Source organism: Chelonia mydas, chromosome 3, assembly GCF_015237465.2.
Source record: "Chelonia mydas isolate rCheMyd1 chromosome 3, rCheMyd1.pri.v2, whole genome shotgun sequence".
Lineage (NCBI taxonomy): Eukaryota > Metazoa > Chordata > Testudines > Cheloniidae > Chelonia > Chelonia mydas.
The window spans coordinates 13,495,335-13,520,230 of NC_057851.1; the positions used below are offsets into that span (position 1 = coordinate 13,495,335).

The 24,896-nt window shown below is 40.6% G+C and overlaps 1 protein-coding gene across 26 annotated transcripts in view; it reads right to left on the bottom strand.

The window, feature by feature from the left end:
- SUPT3H (SPT3 homolog, SAGA and STAGA complex component) overlaps window positions 1-24,896 on the bottom strand; it is a 461,776-nt gene that overhangs the window by 195,923 nt on the left and 240,957 nt on the right. For 23 of the 26 annotated variants that reach the window (XM_043542153.1, XM_043542162.1, XM_043542152.1 and 20 more), the window contains one exon: window positions 19,745-19,829. The exons of the other annotated variants lie outside the window; for them this stretch is intronic. In XM_043542153.1, the coding sequence (XP_043398088.1) occupies window positions 19,745-19,829 (85 nt within the window). The remainder of the gene's footprint in view (window positions 1-19,744; window positions 19,830-24,896) is intronic. 26 annotated transcript variants of the gene reach the window in all.

Sequence of the window (24,896 nt, forward strand, 5' to 3'; positions counted from 1 at the left end):
AAAAAACTTCCACAAATTTTGAGTCCAAATAAATTTGACACCTAGGACTTGATTAGTTCAGAGTACTTAGCATTATATAGCACTTCATATGTTCAAAGCACAGCTCCTTCTGATTTCAGCTAGAGCTGTAAGTGCTCGGTATTTCTGCAAATCAGACTTCAACACTTCTCTTCCTGCAGTCCTCTGCCTCATTCACTGCACCTTGTATCTTCTACAACAAATGAAGCAAGGGTCCTACAGACAACAGCCTCTCTCATTACACAGCCCTGACTTGTCTCCAGAGCAGGTCCATCCTGTCCACTAAATGAGACAAAAGATATCAATAAAGCACACGATAAATGGATTATGAACTGGCTTGCTGGCAGATCTAAAAATGTAGCTGTCAATGGGGAATCATCACTGAACGAGTGTGTTTCTAGCAGGGTTACACAGGGATTGGTACTAGGTCCGACACTATTCAATATTTTCATCAATGATCTGGAAGTAAATATAAAATCACTAGTAATAAAATTTGTGGATAGCACAAAGATTGACAGAATGGTAAAAAAATTAGGACAGGGCACTCAGAGCATCTGGATTGCTTGGTAAACTGGGCCCATTCAAACAAAATGTGTTTTAATACAGGCAAATGCTAAGTTACACTTCTAGGAACAAGGAATGCAGGACACAGCTACTGAATAGGTCACTGTATCCTGGAAAGCAGTGACTTTGAAAAGGATTAGCGGTGGTAGTGGACAAGCAATTCAACATGATCTCCCAGTGCAGTGCTGTGACAACAAAGGGCTAATGCGATCCTTTGAGATATAAATAGAGTAGAGAGTAGGAGCAACGAGATGAATTTACCTCTGTATATTGTATTGCTGGGACCCATATTGAAATACTGTGTACAGTGCTGGTGTCCACATTTTTAAAAGGATGTTGAAAAATTGGAGAGTGTGCAGAAAACAGCCACAAATTATTAGAGCCCTGTAAACAAAAATGCTTAACAGTGAGCAAAAAAGAGCTCAATCTGTTTAGTTTATCAAAAAGAAGACTGGCAGGTGACTTGGGTTGCAGCATATATAGGGAGAAAACACTGGGTACTCAAGGGCTCTTTAATCTAGCAGAGAAAGGCACAATAAGAACCAATGGCTGAAGCTTGAGCCAGACAAATTCAAATGAGAAATATGCACAAATTTGTAACAGTTAGGGCGATTAACCATTGGAATAAATTTCCAAGAGAAGTGGTAGATTCTCCACCTCTTGTCTTCAAATCAGGACTAGATGCTCTTCTGGCAGATACGCTTCAGCCAATCCCAAGTTATTGGGTTCAATACAGGGGTAACTGGGTGAAATTTAATGGCTTATTATATACAGGAGGTCAGACAAGATGATCTAATAATCCTTTCTTGCCTTAAACTTTATGAATCTAGGATACAATGCAAAAAAAGGGGGGGAAAACAAATTCTTAATTACAGCTAGCCTAGCTGCAGAAATCCATATACTAATTAAGCAGCAGAAGCCTTAAGTGTCAGGATACCCTCTGCTAGGGCTTAGTTGTCATGGGAGTAATACCTGGCCTCCAGGAGGACAAGGAGAGGGTTGAAGCTATTCTGGTTAATCTTCTGTAAACTGGGTACCTTCCTTCAGTCTAGGAAAAACATCCTGCTTTTATAACATTTCTGCTTACTTATAACCATTGACTGAAACTGATTTTCAAATTTTTGAAACAAAAGAAGTACCAGGAAATACTCCAAAACCTTGTTGGAACACCAAGGTAGAGAGACCACAGCAAGTTATTTCAACCAAGTTGTAATTTCCTTAAGTAAAGAAAAAATTGAACAGCTTTATCGCTAATAGTGCAAGTAACACAAAACAAATGATGACCACATCTTATTAAAGTGCACTCCTAGCAATTAAAGATATATGTGATTGATTATCAGACAATCATGACTGCTTTTTAGTGGCAGCTTCCCCTCTCTCTCTCCTCACACAAGTGAAATACCAATAGAATGCATATTATTGGTACTCAAGGAAATATTTGTACCAGAGGATTATTTTCTACTTTGTTTTACTCCAAGGCAGGTGTGTCATGAGTCTGCTGTAATTGCATATATGTTGTTTAATTTATCCTACAGTATGAACAGACTGAATACTTGAGGATTTTTCCCAGATGTTTTTTGTGAACTCCTTTCTCCTATTCATGTAAACACACAGTGTGTTCCGGTTTGCTGAGTTGTATATACACTCTATGACTTAGTACAAAGTCTGAATGTTTAGTTAGCCAGAAGATTGTTTCCATCCTGTGATTCATTAGGTCCCTATGGTACCTCCACTTCCTTTATTTTATACAATCACAAATTATATTAGTTTGTCTTATTTTGATAACCCCTCTAATTAATGTTCTGCACAGGAAACTTTATTACTGTTTTAAAACAGTCTCATAAAACAAGGACTTTTCCCGATAGTGAGGTGGCATAAGTGACATTTTCAAATAACTTTGTGACGAAGACTGAACAGCGCTTTCCACTGATTGTTTATGAGACTGGGTAATTTATGTAAATGAATGCACTGTTTTCAAATTTAAATCCCCTCTTTTTACCAATGTTAAACATTCTCAAATTAAGTATCTAACATTACAGCTAACATTAAAAATGCAATAAGATGAGCTTTAGAACATAATTTTGATTTCTTTAACAGACGACTATACAGATTATAACAGGACTAATACAGTTTATGAAAGAGGAATTGTAATTTGGTTTCAGAAAAATCATAAGAATACATGATACAACAGCACAACTCCTGTCTGTCTCAGTTCTCATTTTCTCCTACTTCCCTACCAATTCCATTACTGTCTGTGCTACAGCTATGCTTCTCTTTTGTGTGTACACATAGGTTTCTTCCTCTCCTGACCTTGTGACTTCTTTCACTCTGCTCTGCAATGTTTAGTAAGTGCAGGAGTCAAGCCTGGAAGAGGAGAAGACACTGCATTTTTATTAACTTCACTCAGAGCAGTCAGAAACTGTTCAGACTTCTGAAAATAATAATTCACACTGGGCATATTTTGGGACTTAACATATCATACCAGTGTCCTTATGTAACTCTATATTTAAAATTCCCTCATCTCTCCTATTTCCACTCCTAAAGCACTCAGACTCGGTAGCGATGAGTGTCATACAAAAGCAGTAAGTCCAACAGCCAAAAAACTGTCTTGGCTATCAGGATTACAATAGCCTTGTACCTCTTGATCTTGGACACTATCCTGGGGATGGGGCAAACTGGTGGAAAAACATAGGAGTCCTTGAGGCAATCAGGGGAAAAAAAGGATCCAGCTTGGAAAAGAGGAGGTATAGCGGTATATAAAGTCATGAGCGGTGTGGAGAAAGTGAATAAGGAACAGTTATTTACTTATTCCCGTAATATAAGAACTAGGAGCCACCAAATGAAATTAATGGGTAGCAGGTTTAAAACAAATAAAAGGAAGTAGTTCTTCACTCAGTGCACAGCCAACCTGTGGAACTCCTTGCCTGAGGAGGTTGTGAAGGCTAGGACTGTAACAGGGTTTAAAAGAGAACTGGGTAAATTCATGGAGGTTAAGTCCATTAATGGCTATTAGCAAGGATGGGTAAGGAATGGTGTCCCTAGCCTCCGTTTGTCCGAGGGTGGAGATGGATGGCAGGAGAGAGATCACTTGATCATTACCTGTTAGGTTCACTCCCTCTGGGGCACCTAGCATTGGCCACTGTCAGACAGGATACTAGGCTGGATGTACCTTTGGTCTGACCGAGTATGGACATTCTTATGTTCAGCAACAATTCGAGGTTCACACACCTCTGGAACAGAAATTCAAGCACTTGGGGAAAGTTGTTGTTATAGCTCTCTATTTCTCATTTCAGAATGAAGGAAGGGATGGGGCAAAAGAAAACACCACCACCAGAGTGTATTGATCCAATCCTTCAATTTTTTTCCACAAATTTAGGCTCCCTAAAACTTTTTACAAGTAATTCCACTTCACTCAGTCAAAACCCTTTTCTGCATATAAGGATAACAAAATAGAAAAGCAGCTCAAAAACAAGAAATGATTTCTCTCAAAGGTTTGAAGGGAGCAACTGTGCAAGCAGTTTCCACCAAATTAAGGTGCCACAGAACCAATATGAGTTGAGGGACAGAGGCTCAGAGTCTTTAGTTTATCAGCTGGTTCTGAAAAAAAAAATGCTTAAGGAAACATCCCCATACCAGCTCTGTAGCTTAAGCATCACAAGCAGCTGGAGGGGCTAGCTGCCCCAAGTGCATGCCCATCAGAGACACCAGGAACATTCTTGGGGTGGCTAGGCCCTCTTTCCTCTTGCACCATTGTGGGTACAGTCTATTTTTAGTGTGCTAGCTCAATCACAGCTAGCACAGACAAGTGTCCTCGACATCCCCAGCTCTAAGTATGTACACACCAGCTTGAGTTAAGTGGTGCTTTAAGGTTGAGCTACCTAGTACATCAGTGGGGGTGAGTTGAAGCTTGAGTGCTGCTGAAACTCATGCTAATATTGTATCAGACAATAGTGTCATGGCATCTTGTGTGTTCTCTTGTGGCTGCATGGTCTGACCTGTAACGAGCAAAGTCAAAACCAGATGTCACATAGAAATGTGTAGGATCCCACTGAAAACTTGGCATGATGCTGATTGGAAGTGAACTTCAGTTTTTTCCAGGCTGATGGTGAATGCCAACTGTTTAGTTGCCTCTGAGAACCTGCCACGGATAAACTGTAGGTCACTTTCACCATGACTAAGTAGAGCACAAACATCTTCAAAAGAGCTTCATATAGAAGTTTCTTAAGGACACTTGTCTTTGCAGTAAGCCTTCGGACATTGAAGAGTTTTCCATCAGTTCTGTACCTTACATAGATATCCTTTTGAAGGTTGTCAGTATGCAATTCAGAACGGCTGCAAAGAAGAGACCAAAGAGGACTGGTGCCAGCATGCAGTACTGTTTTAGCCCATTAAATACGGGGACTGGTTTAGAGAGATCTGAGAGTATTTGACCAGTCATGTCTTCATGGAATTGATGTACGATAACGAATTTGGTGAGGCAGCAAAACATTCTTCCAGAATTTACCAGAGGCTATTTCTTCTTACAGTGTCAAACACATTTTTAGATCAATGAAGACAGCACATAGTTCTGTGCTTTGTTCAATGCATTTTTCCTGAATCTGCCTCACAACAAAAATAACTCTCACAGGAAAATGACAAGGCCAAAACACCATATCACCTATGTGTGAACACTTAGAATCATAGAATATTAGGGTTGGAAGAGACCTCAGGTCATCTAGTCCAATCCCCTGCTCAAAGCAGGACCAACACCCCCTAAATCATCCCAGCCAGAGCTTTGTCAAGCCGGGCCTTAAAAATCTCTAAGGTTGGAGATTCCACCACCTCCCGAGGTAACCCATTCCAGTGCTTCACCACCCTCCTAGTGTTTCCTAATATCCAACCTAGACCTCCCCCACTGCAATTTGAGACCATTACTCCTTGTTCTGTCATCTGCCACCACTGAGAACAGCCGAGCTCCATCCTCTTTGGAACCCCCCTTTAGGTAGTTGAAGGCTGCTATCAAATCCCCCCTCTAAATAACTAAATAACTAAATAGACTAAATAACCCCAATTCCCTAAGCCTCTCCTCGTAAGTCATGTGCCCCAGCCCCCTAATCATTTTTGTTGCCCTCCGCTGGACTCTCTCCAATTTGTCCACATCCTTCTGTAGTGGGGGGACCAAACTAGATGCAATACTACAGGCGTGGCCTCACCAGTGCCGAATAAAGGGGAATCATCAGTTCCCTTGATCTGCTGGCAAAGCTTCTACTAATACAGCCCAATATGCCGTTGGCCTTCTTGGCAACGAGGGCACACTGCTGACTCATATCTAGCTTCTCATCCACTATAATCCCCAGGTCCTTTACTGCACAACTGCTGCTTAGCCAGTCAGTCCCCAGCCTGTAGCAGTTCATGGGATTCTTCCTTCCTAAGTTCAGGACTCTGCACTTGTTCTTGTTGAACCTCATCAGATTTCTTTTGGCCCAATCCTCCAATTTGTCTAGGTCACACAGGTCACTTTTCACAAAATGACTACTCTACATCTGACCTATCAGTCTTCATCCACAAAAGAAACCTGTACAATACTTTCAAAAGACTAGTCTGGGAACTTAAATTCATAACTTTCCTAGACACTAAAAATAATGGACTGAATAGACACATTGGATTTATGGCTTATTATAACAATCTATAATCCACTAACAACCGTCCCACACCAGCTGCCTTTCCCCTTCTCTTCCTTCCCTCCTATAATGAGAGGGTTGTTTACAGGCCACTTCACCTTGAATAGTCCCTTGCATTGTGGGTTAACTACTCATGCTAAATAATCTGTTCCACCTGGTATTTAGCTGTGATACATAGAGTTCGTCTTCATGTACGTTTGAAAGCTTGTTTCTCTCGCAAACAGAAGTTGGTCCAATAAAAGATTACCTCACCCACCTTGTCTCATAGACACATAGACTTTAAGGTCAGAAGGGACCATCGTGATCAACTAGTCTGATCTCCTGCACATTGTAGGCCACAGAACTTCACCTACCCACTCCTGTGATAGACCCCTAATCTCAGGCTGAGTTACTGAAGTCCTCAAATCATGGTTTAAAGACTTCAAGTTATAGAGAATTCACCATTTACGCTAGTTTAAATCTGCAAGTGACCATGCCTCATGCTTCAGAGGAAAATCCCCAGGGTCTCTGCCAATCTGACACAGGGGAGGGGGGCGGGAGGCGGGGGATAAGGTGATCAGTTAGACCCTGAGCATGTGATCAAGACCCATAAGGTAGATACCTGGGAAAGAATTATCTGTAGTAACTCAGAGCCCTCCCTATCTAGTGTCCCATCTCCAGTCGTTGAAGATTTTTGCTACTGGCAGTCATCAATAGACCACATGCCATTGTAGGCAGTCCCATCTTATCTTCCCCTCCATAAATTTATCAAGCACAGTCTTGAAGCCAGTTAAGTTTTTGGCTCCCACTGCGCCCCTTCGAAGGCTGTTTCAGAATTTCACTCCTCTCATGGTTAGAAACCTTCTCCTAATTTTGAGCCTAAACTTGTTGATGGCCAGTTTATATCCATTTGTTCTTGTGCCCACATTAGCACTTAACTTAAAATACTCCTCTCCCTCCCTGGTATTTATCCCTCTGATGTATTTATAGGCAGCAATCATATCTCCCCTCAGCCTTCTTTTGGTTAGGCTGAACAAGCCACATTCTTTGAGTCTCCTTTCATAAGGTAGGTTTTCCATTCCTCAGGTCATCCTAGTAGCCTTCCTCTGCACCCATTCAAGTTTGAATTCACCTTTCTTAAACATGGGAGACCAGAACTGAACAAAGTATTCCAGATGAGGTCTCACCAGTGCCTTGTATAATGGTACTAACATTTCCCTGTCTCTATAGAAAATACCTTGCCTGATGCATCCTAGGACTGCATTAGCTTTTTTTACAGCCACATCACATTGCCAGCTCATAGTCATCCTGTAATCAACCAATACACCCAGGTCTTTTCTCTCCTCTGTCACTTCCAACTGATAAGTCCCCAGCTTATAGCAAAAATTCTTGTTGTTAGTCCCTCAGTGCATGACCTTGCACTATTAAATTTTATCCCATTTCCATTACTCCAGTTTACAAGGTCATCAGATCTTCTTGTATGATATTTCCAGTCCTCCTCCATATTGGCAATACCTCCCAACTTTGTGTCATCTTCAAATTTTATTATTCACTTTTTGTGCCAAGGTCAGTAATAATAATGTTGAACAACATTGTTTCCAAGGCACATCTATGAGGAACTCCACTAGTAACCTCCCTCCAGCCAGACAGTTCACCTTTCAGTATGACCCGTTGTACTCTCCCCTTTAACTAGTCCCTTATCCATCTTTCAATTCTCATATTAATCCCCATCTTCTCCAACTGAATTAATACTTATCCATGTGGAACTGTATCAGATACCTTACTGAAATCTAGGTAGATTAGATCTACTGCATTTTCTTTGTTTAAAAAATCAGTTACCGTCTCAAAGGAGGAGATCAGGTTGGTCTGGCATGATCTACCTTCTGTAATCACTTGTTTGAGATGCTTGCTCATCCAGCTTGGTCTACAACCTTTCCCTATGAATTTTTTCCCCTTGCTTGGGATGCAGGGTTCAGATACCTTAAGTCAAAGTTGCAGAAGCTAATTCCAAGCCTCCTTCACATTCAGATCCTTGAATTCTTCAGTACAATCCACTTCCATAACTAATTCCCCCTCTTTTTTTTTTTTATTAAAGTTAGCTCTTTTGAAATCAAGGACCCTTGTTGCAGATCTATTTTTGTGTATCCTTCCACTTAGTTTAAACTGAATTAGCTTATCACTTGAACCAAGATTGTCCTCTACAACCAGTTCTTCTATGAGGTCCTCACTACTCACCAATATCAAATATAAAATATCACCACCTCTTGTTGGTTCAGCAATTATTTGGTGAAGAACTCTGTCAGTTATTACATCCTGGAAAATCTGTCCATACTACTGGGCCATACTGTTATTAATAGCACTTGTCGTCCAATCTATATCTGCTAAATTTAAATCTCCCAAATTCACACAATTCCTAGTAGTATTTATTTCATTAAAAACATTAAAGAGGTCTCTATCCATATTCAAATTGGATCCTAGTGGTCTGTAGAATACCTCAAGCACTATATGTCTGTATACTAATGCAAGAAGTATGGGGAATAAGCAGGAAGAACTCAAAATGCTAGTAAATAAACACAACTATGACAGTTGGCATCACAGAGACTTGGTGGGATAATATGAATGACTGGAATATTGGTATAGAAGGGTGCAGCTTGCTCAGGAAAGGCAGAAAGGGAAAAAAGGAGGAGGTGTTGCCTTATATATGAAAAATTTATACACTTGGACTGAGGCTGAGATGGAAATAAGAGACAGATTTGTTGAACGTCTCTGGTTAAGCATAAAAGGGGTAAAAAAACAAGGGTGATGTCATGTTAGAGGTCTACTACAGACATCTAACCAGGAAGAAGTCGTCGATGAGGCTTTTTTAAGCAACTAACAAAATAATCCAAAGCACAGGACTTGGTGGTGATGGGGGACTTCAACTACCCAGACATCTGTTGGGACAACAACAGATTATCCAACAAGTTCTTGGAATATATTGGAGACGAATTTTTTATTTCAGAAGATGGAGAAAGCTACTGTTCTAGATTTGATTTTGACAAACACAGAGGAACTAGTTGAGAATTTGAAAGTGGAAGGCAGCTTGGGTGAAAGTGATCATGAAATGGTAGAGTTCACATTTCTAAGGAATGGTAGGAAGGAGAACAGCAAAATAAAGACAATGGATTTTAAGAAGGCAGACTTTAGCAAACTCAGGGAGTTGGTAGGTAAGATCCCATGGGAAGCAAGTCTAAGGGGAAAAACAACTCAAGACAGTTGGCAGTCTCTCAGAGAGGCATTATTAGGGCACAAGAGCAAACTATCCCACTGAGTAGGAAAGATAGGAAGTATGGCAAGAGACCACCCTGGCTTACGAAGATCTTCAATGATCTAAAAATCAAAAAGAGTGCTACAAAAAGTGGAAACTAGGTCAAATTACAAAGGATGAATATAAACTACTAACACAAGTATGTAGGGACAAAATTAGAAAGGCCAAAGCACAAAACGAGATTAAACGAGCTAGAGACATAAAGGATAACAAGAAAACATTCTACAAATACATTAGAAGCAAGAGGAAGACCAAGGACCGGGACATCCCATTACTCAATGAGGGGGAAAAAACAATAACGGAAAACGTGGAAATGGCAGAGGTTCTTAATGACTTCTTTGTTTCACTTTTCACCAAGAAGGTTGGTGGTGATTCAATGCCTCTCATACTGAATGCCTGTGAAAATGAGGTAGGATCAGAAGAGGCTAAAATAGGGAAACCAAGTTAAAAATTACTTAGACAAATTAGATGTCTTCATGTTACAAGGGCCTGATGAAATGCATCCTAGAATACTCAAGGAACTGACTGAGAAGATATCTGAGCCATTAACAATTATCTTTGAAAAGTCATGGAAGACAGGAGAGATTCCAAAAGACTAGAAAAGGGCAAATATAGTGCCAATCTATAAAAATGGAAAAAAGGACAACCCGGGGAATTAGAGACCACCCAGCTTAACTTCTGTACCCAGAAAGATAATAGAGAAAATAATTAAGCAATCCATTTGCAAACATCTAAAAGATAATAAGGTGATAAGTAACAGTCAGCATGGATTTGTCAAGAACAAATCGTGTCAAACCAACCTGATAGCTTTCCTTGACAGGATAACAAGCCTTGTGGATGGAGGGAAGCAGTAGATGTGGTATATCTCGACTTTAGAAAAGCTTTTGATACTGTCTCACATGACCGTCTCAAACAAACTAGGGAAATGCAACCTAGACAGAGCTTCTATAAGTTGGGTGCATAACTGGTTGGAAAACCGTTCCCAGAGAGTAGTTATCAGTCGTTCACAGTCATGCTGGAAGGGCATAACGAGTGGAGTCCCGCAGGGATCAGTTCTGGGTCTGGTTCTATTCAACATCTTCATCAATGATTTAGATAATAGCATAGAGTACACTTATAAAGTTTGTGGATGATACCAAGCTGGGAGGGGTTGCAAGTGCTTTAGACAATAGGATTATAATTTAAAATGATTTGGACAAACTGGAGAAATGGTCTGAAATAAATAGGATGAAATTCAATATGGACAAATGCAAAGTACTCCACTTAGGAAGGAACAATCAGAATGGGAAATGGGAAGTGATTGCCTAGGAAGGAGTACTGTGGAAAGGGATCTGGGGGTCATAGTGGACCACAAGCTAAATATGAGTCAACAGTGTAACACTGTTGCAAAAAAAGCGAACATCATTCTGGGATATATTAGCAAGAGTGTTGTAAACAAGACACAAGAAGTAATTCTTCCGCTCTACTCCGCACTGATTAGGCCTCAACTGGAGTATTCTGTCCAGTTCTGGGCACCACATTTCAGGAAAGACGTGGACAAATTGGAGAAAGTCCAGAGAAGAGCGACAAAAATGCTTAAAGGTTCAGAAAATATGACCCATGAGAGAAGATTGAAAAAACTGGGTTTGTTTAGTCTGGAAAGAGAAGACCGAAAGGGGACAAGTACATAAAAGGTTGTTACAAGGAGGAGGGAGAAGAATTGTTGTTCTTAGCCTCTGAAGATAGGACAAGAAGCAATGGGCTTAAATTGAAGCAAGGGAGGTTTAGGTTGGACATTAGGAAAAACTTCCTAACTGTCAGGGTGGTTAAGCACTGGAATAAATTGCCTAGGAAGGTTGTGGAATCTCCATCACTGGAGATTTTTAAGAGCAGGTAGACAAACACCTATCAGGGGTGGTCTAAATAAATATTTCGTCCTGCCACGAGTGCAAGAGACTGGACTAGATGACCTGTCCAGATCCCTTCCAGTTCTATGATTCTGTATCAGGGAAACATCTAGTAGCTTTCTTCCCCAAAGTGATTTTGGCCCAAAACAGATGGTCTTATCCTCTCCATCACTTCTAATTTCTTTACAGTCTACCTCATCATTAATATACAATGTTACTCTACAACTTTTGCCTTTATTTCTGTCTTTCCTGAACAGCACATACCCTTCAACACCTGTACTCTAGTCATGACTACTATTCCACCATGTTTCTGTTATCCCTATAATATCTGGATTCACTTCCTGCAACACTAGTTCTAGTTCCTCCATTTTGTTACCCAGGCTCCTTGCATTGTTTTACAAACATTTTAATTGTTGCTGCTTAGCTTTGCCCACATTCCTTGCCCAATTGGTTATGATCAGTCTACTGCCAGTATCGCCTATCTGATTGGTATCAGAACTATCCTTCCTCTTAATGTCCATTCTCTTACCTTCTGCTGTTCCTTTCTCCATTGCAGTATCCTTTCTGACTTGATTTTCCTCCCTCTCAATGTTAAAAACAGGCATGGAGATTACATGAGCATCTCCCAATCATCTCCCTCAAGTTCCTAGTTTCAAGTGCTTTTAATGAGTTGTGCCAACCTTCATCCCAGAAGTCTATTTCCCTCCCTACTTAGGTCAAATCCACCCCATAAGAACTATCCTCTGTCCACAAATGCACCCCTGTGCCAACATCCTAAAGCCCTCCTTCTATCACCATTGCCTGAGCCATCTGTTGATCATCATAATTTTGTCTCGCCTTCATTCTCCTCCCCTAGGCAGAGGCAGAATCCCTCCGAAGATCACCTGAACCTCCATATCCTTACGCATCTTCCCGAACCTGGCATAGTCTCCCTTTATATGTTCTAGTCCAGAATCTATCTGTGTCATTTGTTCCCACATGAAGGATAATCAGTGGATTCTTTCCTGCTACCATTATGATCCTCTTCAGCCTCAGGTCCACATGCCATATCTTAGCTCCCAGGAAACAGCACACCCTTGTTCTCTGGACCAACTCTGGTGGCAGGCCTGTCTGGGGACTCCCTACTAAGAAGAACAATCACATAGATGTGCCTTTTTTTGGTGATGGTGTGATTCTTTGGCCTTCCTCCTGTTCTTTCTGGCTGCAAGTCCTCTGGTCTTTTATTCTCCCTTACAATCTTCTGCAAATCATCCTGTATCATTTGGGTGCTCTGAACTCTGGGTATCCCCACTGGCTCTTCCCCTCTTCTTACAGTACTAGCCGCTCCTCTCTTCTTCCATGCCCTCCCTTCTTCTGTTACAGCCTGCTGTGCCACTTCTTCATTTTCCAACTGAGCAAACCTGTTCTTGAGCTCTATTTCTCCTTCACTAGCCGGTCTTTTCCTCTGCCTGGTTCTCATAGTCATATGCTTCTGCTGACCACCTTCCTCACCCAGAACTCTCCTCTCTGAGTTCTTCAGTCCAGTCTTGGCTTTTCCCTTCAGCCTCCTCTTGCCTTTGCTCCATCATCTGCTCGAACCCCTTTCAAAACTCAACTATAGTTTCCACCTGCATCTCCAAGTCTCTAATCTTTTCTTCCATCAGCTCTATCAGGTGGCACTTCACACAAATAAAGCTGTTTTCAGGTACCTACACTAGAATCAGGTGCATCCTGCAGCTTCCACATCCAGTCATCTTCATTATCTCTTCCATTGAGTGGGTCACTACCACTGCTGCCTCTACATCTGTCATAGCCTTCCTGCCTACACTCCTGCCAAGGGAAAAGTGGGGGAAAAACAAACAAATCCAGACCACAACATACTGTCTCCACCCTCTCCCCCTCTCCTTCCCCCTCCCCCCCCCCCCCCCCCCCCCCCCCCGCAAAAAAACAACCTCTCTAACTCCAACTCCCCTGTTTACAGCTCTGTTCGCTGGCTCCTGTGCTGCTGGCTGGCTGTTTGGCTGCATGTATAAGCCCCTTAACCAGAGAAGCCCCACCCCTTAATCAGGACTCTGCTTCTCTCACAGCACACTGCCATCTACCAGCCTGTACAAACTGAACAAAAAGAGGAAAAAAAAACCACACAGAAAACTGAAAACACACACAACACCCATGAAAAAACCTCATTCATTGCCCCTAAGATCAGGGGCTTGTCTCCTCCGACAGAACTCCCCCTCCAACTCCTCTGTTGACTACCCATCCCCTAATCTCCCACAGCACACTGCCCCATAGCAGGCTCTATAAACTGAGCAAAAATCCCAGAAAGAACATACAATACCCATATAAATTCACTCACTGCACGAATGACAACGGCTTTCCTCCTACCTTCCTCTCCAATAGAAGTCCCCTTTTGTGATACTCACTCCAATATCCTGGAACTGACACGGCTACAACACCACATACAACAAAAATAAAGACTGTGGTGTTCTGACCTGATCTAAATCCACACTAGGCCTCCAATAGAAGCTTCTTGCATACTGTTTCAACAAGATGATTGAACAAAATACAAGAATTTTACCACCTACAGAGCTAGTGACACAGTGGGGATGCAACAGCTTGAGTTACAACTCATCAGCAGCTAATGCTATCACTCTGTGCTGCTAATCAAATCTCTGTGTAACGCGAGTGTTGTTTTGAAGTGTGGTCACTCTTACTTGAGGTAGGCCAACTTGAGATAGTTCTGCTGTGAAGACATACCCTCAGAAAGTTGATGCCCAGCCCTTCACACAGCCAAGAATACTAAGAGTCACACATCCAAATACAATTTAACTTCCTATCCTTGCACCTGGCTTTGAAGGTGCACCAAACTGTGTAACAGTGAAATATTTAGACCTTTATTCATCTGTAGCTCTGTGGAAATCACCTATTCTGGAATGATCCTGTGAGTCATGTTGACAAGAGTTCCCTTTGAGAGAGTTTCTGTTACTCCGACAGCTTCTGCTCCTGTAATAGGAGTGACATACTGACAATCTCTTGGGCTCAGAATGCGTGTACGAGAAGCGCAAGATTGATTGAACGATAATAGCCAGAGACTGGGAGTTGCACTGCTGAGTAAGTGGAGACATTGTTCACCCCATGAGCTGTAGTTTCAATCTCCTGTCCACTTAAGAGAGAGCAGTATTTACTACAACCAGATGGCTGCATTTTCACAGGGTGCTTTCTCTAGACAGAGGAAGCAGGATACATCACAGGCTATGGAGTGCTCCAGAGAGTATCAGAAGAACTAAAAGTAATACCTTTCACTATGAAACACTGTTTTAATCTGAAAAAGGAAAGGGGATCAGGAAGAATAAAAAGCATCAAAGATGAAAGTTAAGTCTAGCCAGTCAAACTTACTCAGCCCTACCTGTTTCAGACAATAAGCCCCATGAGCAGGTTTAGCCAGCCCCTTTTAAAGGGAAGAATGACATCGTGAAAGCTTTTATTTCTCTATCAGCTGGCAAGAGAAATTATACCCCTGGATGAAATCATGCTCCCACTAAAGTCAACAGCTTAACTCCCACTCACTTTAATGGGGTCAGGATTTCACCCACTGTCTGAACTAGAAAAAATGGACTTAGAGAATGGGGTCTTCCCTTAAGTGAAACAAGAAGGGATCTTCATGCCCCAAAAATGGAAGCCAAGACCTTCAGACTGTTTGCTGATTGGAAAGGTGTACATATGCTATCTTTCATTGTTATGTCTTAAGTGTCTCTGATGTACAAGAACAATAATAATATTTAGCTCACAAACAGCACTTATCTTCAAAATATGAAACCCACACAATAGATACTTAATGAGTTAGATATTAACCTTTGTATTAATTGGGAAATGTGGGCAGGTAAATTGTAAATTACTTGCACAAATCCAGAGGAAGGAAGCCGCAGAGCTGAGATTTCTGCCTCCCAGTCCTGTGCTCAGACCATGCCTCTCATGAAATAAAATTTCACATCTCTTTACTAAAGATTTCAAAAGTCTTGTCAATATATAGAAACGAATACAAATAAAAATAGAATTTCGGGCTAAATTCTGTCTTCAGATATCATGGGAGGCACTTGTGCATAGTTGAGAACAGAATATAGCCCTTAAGCGTAAGGAAATACCACATTGCACAGAAATTAGTGAATTAACGGGCAAAAGTATGTCATTCAGACTGAACAATATGGTGGACAATATTTAATAGCACAATGCTTTCAGTTCTTCTGTTCTTATTACTCCTGAATTTTAACTGCTTCTAGTTCTTTATATGAACTTTACCCAGCATTTCCTGTTTTGTTTCCCAAAATCTGCTGCTGTAACTAACTGCACTGCTAAGTATTACATTTAGTACTATAATTATTTGCAACAAGCTGTAAACAGATGGAAGCTCATATATAATGCCCCTTGTACTATGCATCTAGAACAGGGGTTCTCAAACTTCATTGCACCGTGACTCCCTTCTGACAACAAAAATTACTATATGACCCCAGCATGGGGGACCAAAGCTTGAGCCCACCCAAGCCCCACTGTCCCTGGCTTCTATTCATGTGTGTACAACACCCAGTACAACAGGGCCTTGGAATGGAGCATCTAAGTGCTACTGCAATATAAATAAATAAAATCTAAGAATTATTATTAAATCATGTATAAATAAATACAAATCAGTTTTTAAATATTTGAACAAAAACTTTCATTTAGCAAGGTTCTTCTCTGGAAATGTATTCCAGACCCCCGATGAACTTGATTTTGGAATAAAAACTTCGCTACTCTGCTCTGTGGGGGGGAGATGTAATTAATTATTTTGAACTTTAAAATTTTTTTTCATGTCATTATTTTGATATATTGAGAATATGTTCAATGTGCCTATTTTCATGTTATTCTTGCTTATTGTTTCTGTTTTCTATTGAGTGTTCTGCAAATATCCAAAAATGTATTATTAAAATACAGAAATATATTTAAACATTATTAGCATGGTTAATTTCCTAGTATTATTATAGTAATGTACGCAGTTTGCATGTACTATTATACTGAGCTGATATTTTTCTGCCTAGTACAGCTTAACACCTGCTTGAATTATATACTAGTGGTGGAAAAATTGGCCATTTCTATTTGTAGTGCATTATTCAGTACACCAAAGAGATTATTTCTGGTAGCAATCATGATGCATTAATTTCAGAGCAGCATGCTTTTCAAGGATTTGTCTTGTTTTGTGTTGTCATTCCCCAGGGCACCCAGACTTCATGAAGTGTATAATGGTTCAAAGTAGCCACCATATGAATCTGTCCTAACTGGCCCCTTCTTTAATAGAGTTCTGATAAATTTTAAAAATAGGAAGTCAGAACTATAAACTTCAGAGATACCAAAAGTCAACCCATCAGTGCTAATCAAGATGGCAACTTATTTTGGAAGCACATATCTGGATTTAATCAAGTATTCTCTCTTCCTACAAATGCCTACTAAGAAAGATGTATACAACAACATGTTGACCTTCCATCACAAACACAAACAACTTCTTAAATGAAATAGTAGACAAATGCAAAAATATATCACAGTTTTCAGGAGGAAAATAATCAATTGCAAAAGGAGATTTATGTAGTACAGTATTTTGAGCAACATGATTAGAATATAGGCACTGTGCAATCAACTCAAGTTTACAACAAGCATTTATTACAAAGTTAGTGTGTGGTTTTAATACTCTCATATAGGCATAGTTATCTAAAAATGAGAAGACAGTATGAATATTTAATAACAACTCAGTAAGAATGTGAAATATCATAGGATAACGACTGTGCAAAAATCATTTCCAGAAGCCCACCATGGCATATATAAAAGGCCATGATTTAAGAGTTCCGTCCTGTAGATGTCAAAGGTCAAAACAATGAGCTATTAAAGATATTTTCACTTCCTCTGAAATAAAGTGCTGTCTTGGGCCAAAAGGTGAGAGGTTAGAAAAACTGTGTGACTGCTGGTCTATTCCCATTCTTCCTCCTGGCAGAAAATCATACATGCTCCTACACACCATTTAGGGTTAACCTAGGGTCATGGCCATCGACTAAGTACCCAGCTAAAGGAATTCATTATTTATTTATTCAAAAGACTGCAAGACCACAGGTTAAATTTTTGTCAAACACAAATTTTACTCTAAAGTTCAGCTAAGCATTAATAGAGCAATAAAACAAATAATCCTCATTCCATTGCCACTAAAGGAAGAGTAAAGCTGTGGCCATAATTACGTTTGATTAAGGAGACAACTTTAAAAAAAAATTATGATTATGTACATGGTTGTTAGGTCAAGACGACAACTGATTTTTCTTAATAGGTATAGGACTGAAATTGGGAATTTCATCTTATCCTTCATGATGTGGTTCAGACCAAATCCTGTAACTCCAATATTGAAGTTTTTTAAAATGAACTATAAAAAAGCATAAATTATTAATTTGTAGTGAGGTTTACTATTATTCAGGTGCATGTTCACAAGTCTAAAAATTGTCCTGCTATGCTTACACAATTTTGGGGGCCACATAGTAGAATAATATACCTAAATGTTTTGTAAATACCACCAAGTGTCAAAATACAGGGGAAAAGAGGTTCTCTTCCTGGTTTGAAACAACAATTTCTCAATATAAAGTCTTCAGTAGACATGGTTGAATTTTATTTTTAATTAACAAAAAACAAAATCAAAATTTCAAAGTTGCTTGAATTTCACAGGATTCAGAACAGGCCCTTTTTGGTTTTACACAACTTTTTGATCACCGTTTTTAATAAAGTCAGGGTTGTTTTTTTTTTAACTGAAAATATTATAATTTTTTCATTAAGTATTCAGTAAGCAAAAAATGTCAAGCATTTTGATGTTTTTGATAATTGTTTTAAAACATCACACAAAAATGAAAATGTCAATAGATCGAGAAATTTTTAGTTTTGAAAAGGAAAAGGCTATTTTTCAATTGAAAATTTGTTCTTTGAAAAATTTCAACCAGTTTTACCCCCAGTTTAGCTGGGTCTGGAATTACACACATATAGTTACACAGCACCACAGAACCAGGAACAAACCATATGCCCTGGGTGTTGAACTAGGGCTATGTCTCTACAGTCATGAGACTGAAATTATAAAGTTGTATTATGACAAAATGCTGTATCATAAATGCCTATATGTACATGGACCCATCTCTGCTGACAAGACCCTTAGAACATACACCCCAGACAAATACAATGGGAACTAAAGGTTAATGATGGTACTTAACCCTGACAAAAGGTTATGCTAAAAAGTAGCTCAAGCCTTGAAAATCCACTTTAGCTGAAGGGAAGGGGAAAGGCAGGAACAATGGAAAGTTACCCAGAAGACAGAAGAAAGCCACACAGGAACAGGGGAACCAGACAGGAAGTAGTAGTGTGGGGCAGGAGAAAGCAAGTTCACAGACATGGGTAAGGGGCTCCAGAAGGAGAGGTCAACAAGCAAGTAGCCGCCTCATGGGGTAGGGGGGCCCTACACATTTTCCTGAGCCCAAATGGCCTCAAAGACTCTGGACCACCCAACAGACTCAGACCCAGCCCAAAGAGTGCCCTGGAGTGGTGGGGAAACTGAGGCAAGGACATATATATAGTGTTTATTGTTTTGTATGAACTGTACTCTCCTTACGTGATTAAGGATAAAAGAGCATTAATGTGTTAAACTGTACGAAGTGTATGTGTGTATATGCATCACAACTACTAAATGCACCTGAAAAAGTTAAACTGTAAACCAGAAGTTTCATATCTTTGGGGTGGAGTTCTGGGAAAGAGGTGTGCACTGTGTCTAGAGGTGCTAGGAGACTGGAGAGCAGGTTCCAGCACTGGAAGAGGGTGCCAGATAGTAGGTCTGCACACCAAGACTGTGACTGGGGCAGTGGTTAGATGCTGTTCAGGCTCCAGAAGCTTAAAACTCCCCAGGGGATCCAGAGCACAGAGGCTTGGATTCCCTTCACAGCAGTCCTACTGGGTGGGTGGAAAGGGGTTCTCACTTGGACCTGACACCCTTCATATCTGGAAGCTTAACACTGAACATGTCGGCAAAGGTAGTACCTTTGTGTTTCTCAGCAGTGATTTCTCTAGACTATCATGGATGGAATAAATAAATTTGTTAGTCTCTAAGGTGCCACAAGTACTCCTTTTCTTTTTATGGATGGAATGTTATTCACGTATTCTAAAGGGAATCCTCCTTTTCTCTAAGTACAGTCACTACATGATAATTATAGCCTTAAGAATGAGGGGTAGAACATTCTCAATATTCTTACAGAAAAGATGAGATTGTACCCACAAGGAACATATTGTAATCAAAAGACTAAAGATATTCTTACCAAATTAATCAGCTGCGTATGAATGATATCTTCCACTAATACTGCTGTTTCATGAAGGGGCCTCCGGACATCCCCTAAGGAAAACCTGAAAGAAAATTGTTTCACATAAGGCTACCAAACTGGAAGAAAAAAAAAACAAAAACACAAACCTTACATTAAACCAAGCAAAAAGAAAAAAATCACCCATATTTAAACTTCTAGTGAATTGAAGATGAATTGTTTAGTGTGGTACAAAGAAGTATACATAAAAATAATTGGATTAAATTAAGAAAGAGCACTGGGGATGAATATCAGAAAAACAGATCCTAACACAGTGAGATGTATTCAAGAGTGGAATGGCCACTGAAGAGCAGATATGAAAGTCCAACTACTAGGAACAAAACTAGAGTAGCCCAAGCTGTAGTAAATATACTGTAGAGATCAATCCTGTGTTAGAGAGGGGATTCATTTAATAGGCTTAATCATCTTTAATTTCTAGGAAGCAGCTACAGCCACATCATAGTATGGTATTTAACAGTAAAGATATCATTTTCCCTTCTGTTTACAAATTGACATAGGGCCTTTTCAGTTTTCACTCATCAAAATATTTACATTAAATGTTTATGTTAATATCTTCTTTTTCCAAAGCTAAATGCTAAGCAACACATGCTTTCAGAAGGAATTGTTATGGATTAAAATAAAGGAATTTTTAGGAATTATTACAGATGCATTGTCAAGTGAATTTTCTTTTATGACCTTTATAATTCAGCCCTACAATGCCCTGTACATAGCCCTGTCTCAAAATGCACAGTATTGACAAGAACAGGAATAGTTACAGAAGCAGTTGTGGTGGTAGGTTTGAAAAGAAAAAGACACACAAGAAGGAAATCAAAGATTCAGGTGAAATACCGGTAAAACCAAAGAGAAATCTTCACAGCACAAGGATATTTGTTGTCAGCCTAACTTTGATTCAACAGCACTTCTTGGTAAAGGAAGTGAATTGTTCACAGCACTCACGTGATTAAACTGGTTCAAGGGAAGACTCTCAATGCATTGGAAGAACTGAAGTAAGGTGCAGCCCCTATCCTATCTCTAATGTGATCTGGCATAAAAGAAGAGTATCCAATTACTAGGACCAGGCCAAATCTCTCTCTGAATCAGGTATCTGTAATAAATGGCAGGTCGGGGCCAAACATTATGGATCTCCTCAGTCTAATACCAAATTATTCTTACTCTTAACAGCATCATCTGCAAATCACAGGCTAGACCACCAGCAGCCTTCTTAATCCCAAAAAAACAGGGGAGATCAGAGAACATGTGGAATAAAAGGGGAAAAATGGATCATTAGGCTAGCCAATTTCTACCCTATTATGTAAGTCAGATAGGATCCTATTTATTTGAAAAAGGTGACCAACATCTCTTCTGTTCTCCCAATACCCTGAGGTTGGAAGTCCAAGCCACACTCAGGTAGAACTGAAGTATCCAGGATTCTGACTGTGGGACTCTGCTTACCATCTCACGCTTACACTAACACTGTGACAAAACTTCCCACACAAAACAGCAGCTTCACTGCATTGCTGCATGATACACACATAACTTAGAAGCAAATTTTTAACACATCAGCCACATTACATGCTGAAACGTGCAACTATAAAATAAGTAGCAATACTCAGCCCTTGCCTACTTTACATATATAGGTTTCAGAGTAGCAGCCGTGTTAGTCTGTATTCGCAAAAAGAAAAGGAGTACTTGTGGCACCTTAGAGACTAACCAGTTTATCTGAGCATAAGCTTTCGTGAGCTGCAGCTCACGAAAGCTTATGCTCAAATAAATTGGTTAGTCTCTAAGGTGCCACAAGTACTCCTTTTCTTTGTACATAGGTTTAAGAGCTGAAGAGTGAGAAGGAACTTAAAGAACTTTTCCCTCACCTCAATTCCTCCTTCCAGATAAAATAAGACATGGAAATTTCTTCCCTGGCATGAAGTGCAGTACCATAGCCTACTACTACCTGGCAACAGATACTCTGCATCTACAACAAAGCTTTATTAGTATCTCTTGCTTCAAATTAAACGGAGTAGCTGTAACATCTGACAAGCACACTCCAATCATCCAAAATAATCATGAGAACTTGTAAAGAACAATGATTTTAGCACCAGGATTCTCAGGAAAACACAGAAGTCATGGGCACTCATTATTCTTCAAGTCTTGTTGGTTATCTCAGCCTCTACTTTTGGCTCCCTCTCTATTCAATCTTTGATTAGATTATTTTAAATCTTTTCATCCCAATATGCTTCCAACAGAGTGGTTATTGCTTGGATCAGTCAAAACTTCATAATACCAAATGTATGTCAAAACAAAGAAGCCATTTCAATAATATATCATTGCAGACATGAAGGAAGACTTAGCACATTTTCTAATCTCCCTTTACATTGTTTCTTATGGACCAAATTCCGCCTTCCTTAGTCACACTGAGTTTCTACAACAGGGCTATTTGAGGAATAAGATACTATTCACTGTGAGAAGAGTCAAAGTGGTAGAAGAGGAAGTCACTCATCTTGCGCAGTAATGATGGTTCTTCGAGATGTGTGTCCCTATGTGTGCTCCACTGTAGGTGTATGTGGATCCCTGTGCTTCTGATTGCTATCAAGATCTCCTGTGTCCATTTAACCCTCCCATTCCCTATCCCCTCCTCATGCTCTGCCTCGAGGATAATTAGCATTGCGTGGGCGAACCATCCTTAGTTCCTTCTCTACCGCAGAGTCCCTATCAAAAACTCCAATGTAGAGGGAAGTAGGGCAGGTTGTGGAGCACCCACAGAGGGGCACATCTCAAAGAACCATCATTACTGCACAAGGTGAGTAACTTCCTCTTCTTCTTTCAATAGCGCCCCTGTGGGTGCTCCACTATAGGAAACTCCCAAGCAGTATCCCCAAGGAGAGGTTGGGGCTTCAGAGTTGAGTCTGTTCTGGATGATAACACTGCATCTATCACAATGAAATTAAGCGGAGGGTGTGAAAAAAGAAATTCCTCATTCCTGGGAGATACATAATATTTTTTTATCGACCCGTTTGCGTGGCAGAGTGGCCAATTCTGGCATTTGCCATATAAACTTAGCTGGATCCAAAAGTGCCTTGTTAATGGGGAGGGCTATCCTGGAGGAGGAGTAGAAGAATATCCAGAAGCTTATGGTGAATGTCTTTTAACCTCCTCAAGAGATACTTGTAAGGTATCTGCCACCCTTAGTCAGGTCTTGGAAGACTTTAAAATCATCTGCCATAGACAGTGGAGGGGGCATTTCTGTCTTATCTGGAGAGGAAGAAGAGATGTTAGTAATTGGTGTAACCCTCTCCTCTAGTCTGACCTCCTGGCTCCTCCAAGATCTCCTCAGGAGGTTCTTAGGCTCTAGAAGTGGTGGCTGAGGGGGAATGCCTCGCAGTCTTCTGGTGGGTCACACTAGATGCCCAGGAGGCATCGTGCCTACAGGCTGTCCATGGATCACAACAGGACCAGTGGCTGGTGGAAAAAACATGGGTGGTTGATCCCATGATTGGTCATACCACAGGGGTTGTCCAGACCGAGGGTATGACTGGGCAGTCCCAGGTTGATAGCAGGAGTAAGCATGATAAGAGCAATGAGAGAGGACCCCCTCCTGGTCACTATCTGACTCTCCACTGGAAAATGGTGGAGCCAATACAGAGCGGAGGTGCACGGCTTGGTGCCGGTGGTGATTCTTGGGCTTAAGATATGTCTGGTACTGGGGCCCCGGTACCGATTAGAAGAGGCTCTGGTACCTCAGATGCCATGAGGTCGTTAGAGAATCTAAATTCCTGTGGTGCCACTGTAGTCAGTACCATCAGTGATTGCCAATATTGTGTCGGTGGTACCGAGGGAGTCGGAGATCTTGGCTTCACATAACGATCCGATGATGGCTGCTCACAGTCATTGGTGCTGAGAACATCCGTACTGATGCCGTCTGCCTTGAGGTGATATGGTCTCCACTTCTGTCCCTCACTAGCGGTACTGCTGCTTCGGTGCCTGTGCCCATAGGGTCTTTAAGCATACCAGCAGTATCTGTCGCACCAGACCCACGCAATCTATGGGTACCATACTTAGACACCTTCAGTGCCATAGCTAATGAAGAGACTGAATGTGCCAGAAATTTCCTCTGGCTGGTTCGGGGCTGACAGCTCTCTTTTTGGTCTTATGTGAAAAATCCGAGGATTTTTTTTCTTGGTTCACCAGCCTTAGAGTAGAAGGCTGCAGAGAAGACTGATGTCACCTGGGAGACTCTGGGCACGGGTCAGTCACAGGCTGAAGAGCTCCTACCTTGAGGAGCAGCTTTACTTTCAATTCCCATTTCTTCCAGGATCTGGTTTTCAGCTGCTGACAGAAGGTACACTTCTGTGGAACGTGGCCCTCCCCAAGGGAATGACATAGTGGGAAAGACCATCCCTTAGTAGAATGGACTCCTTACAGGAGAGGCACCTCAAACCCAGGAGAACCCAGCATGCCCCTTACTGGGGACAATCCCCAGTCCGGGGGAGGAAAAAGGGGGCAGGGGTAAAGCAAAAACTTTTAAGGCTTTTTTTTTTTTTTTTTTTTAAAACAGGGGAAGAGAAAAAACTAATGGAAACTCTATGAGATTAAGAAGAAAAACATTAAAACAAGCTAAGAACAAATTTCTAAAGAAGTAAAGTATCCGTGAATGGACTGCTAATTGTTCCATCTCTAGCCAGGGAGGTTGAGCATCCATAGGGACTCTATTTGAAGATTATGGCCCCAAACAAATAAGATGTTATATTGTAGTTTCATAACGGCAGACATGTCTGCACCTTAATGCACCAAAATACTCTTTACCTGTAACCTCGACTCAAGTATCTTATTGACGACTGAATATACTGGATTGATGCTTCCTAACAAATACACTCTTTCTCTATTCTAACAAAACGATTTCCAAGACTACTTCAGGGCAACTTAATTTCCTTTGCTACGGAATTACAACAGCAAAGTAGGTACATACTAAGATCTTTTTCTTTTCTTCTACAAAAATGGGCCTAACCATTTCTGCACATCTATTGAAATTCTAATGGTTTAAAATATACATTCGTAGCTTGAACAACAAAGAAGAACACATTCAAACAGCGTCCAACAGATCTCTCTTTCCTATCAGATT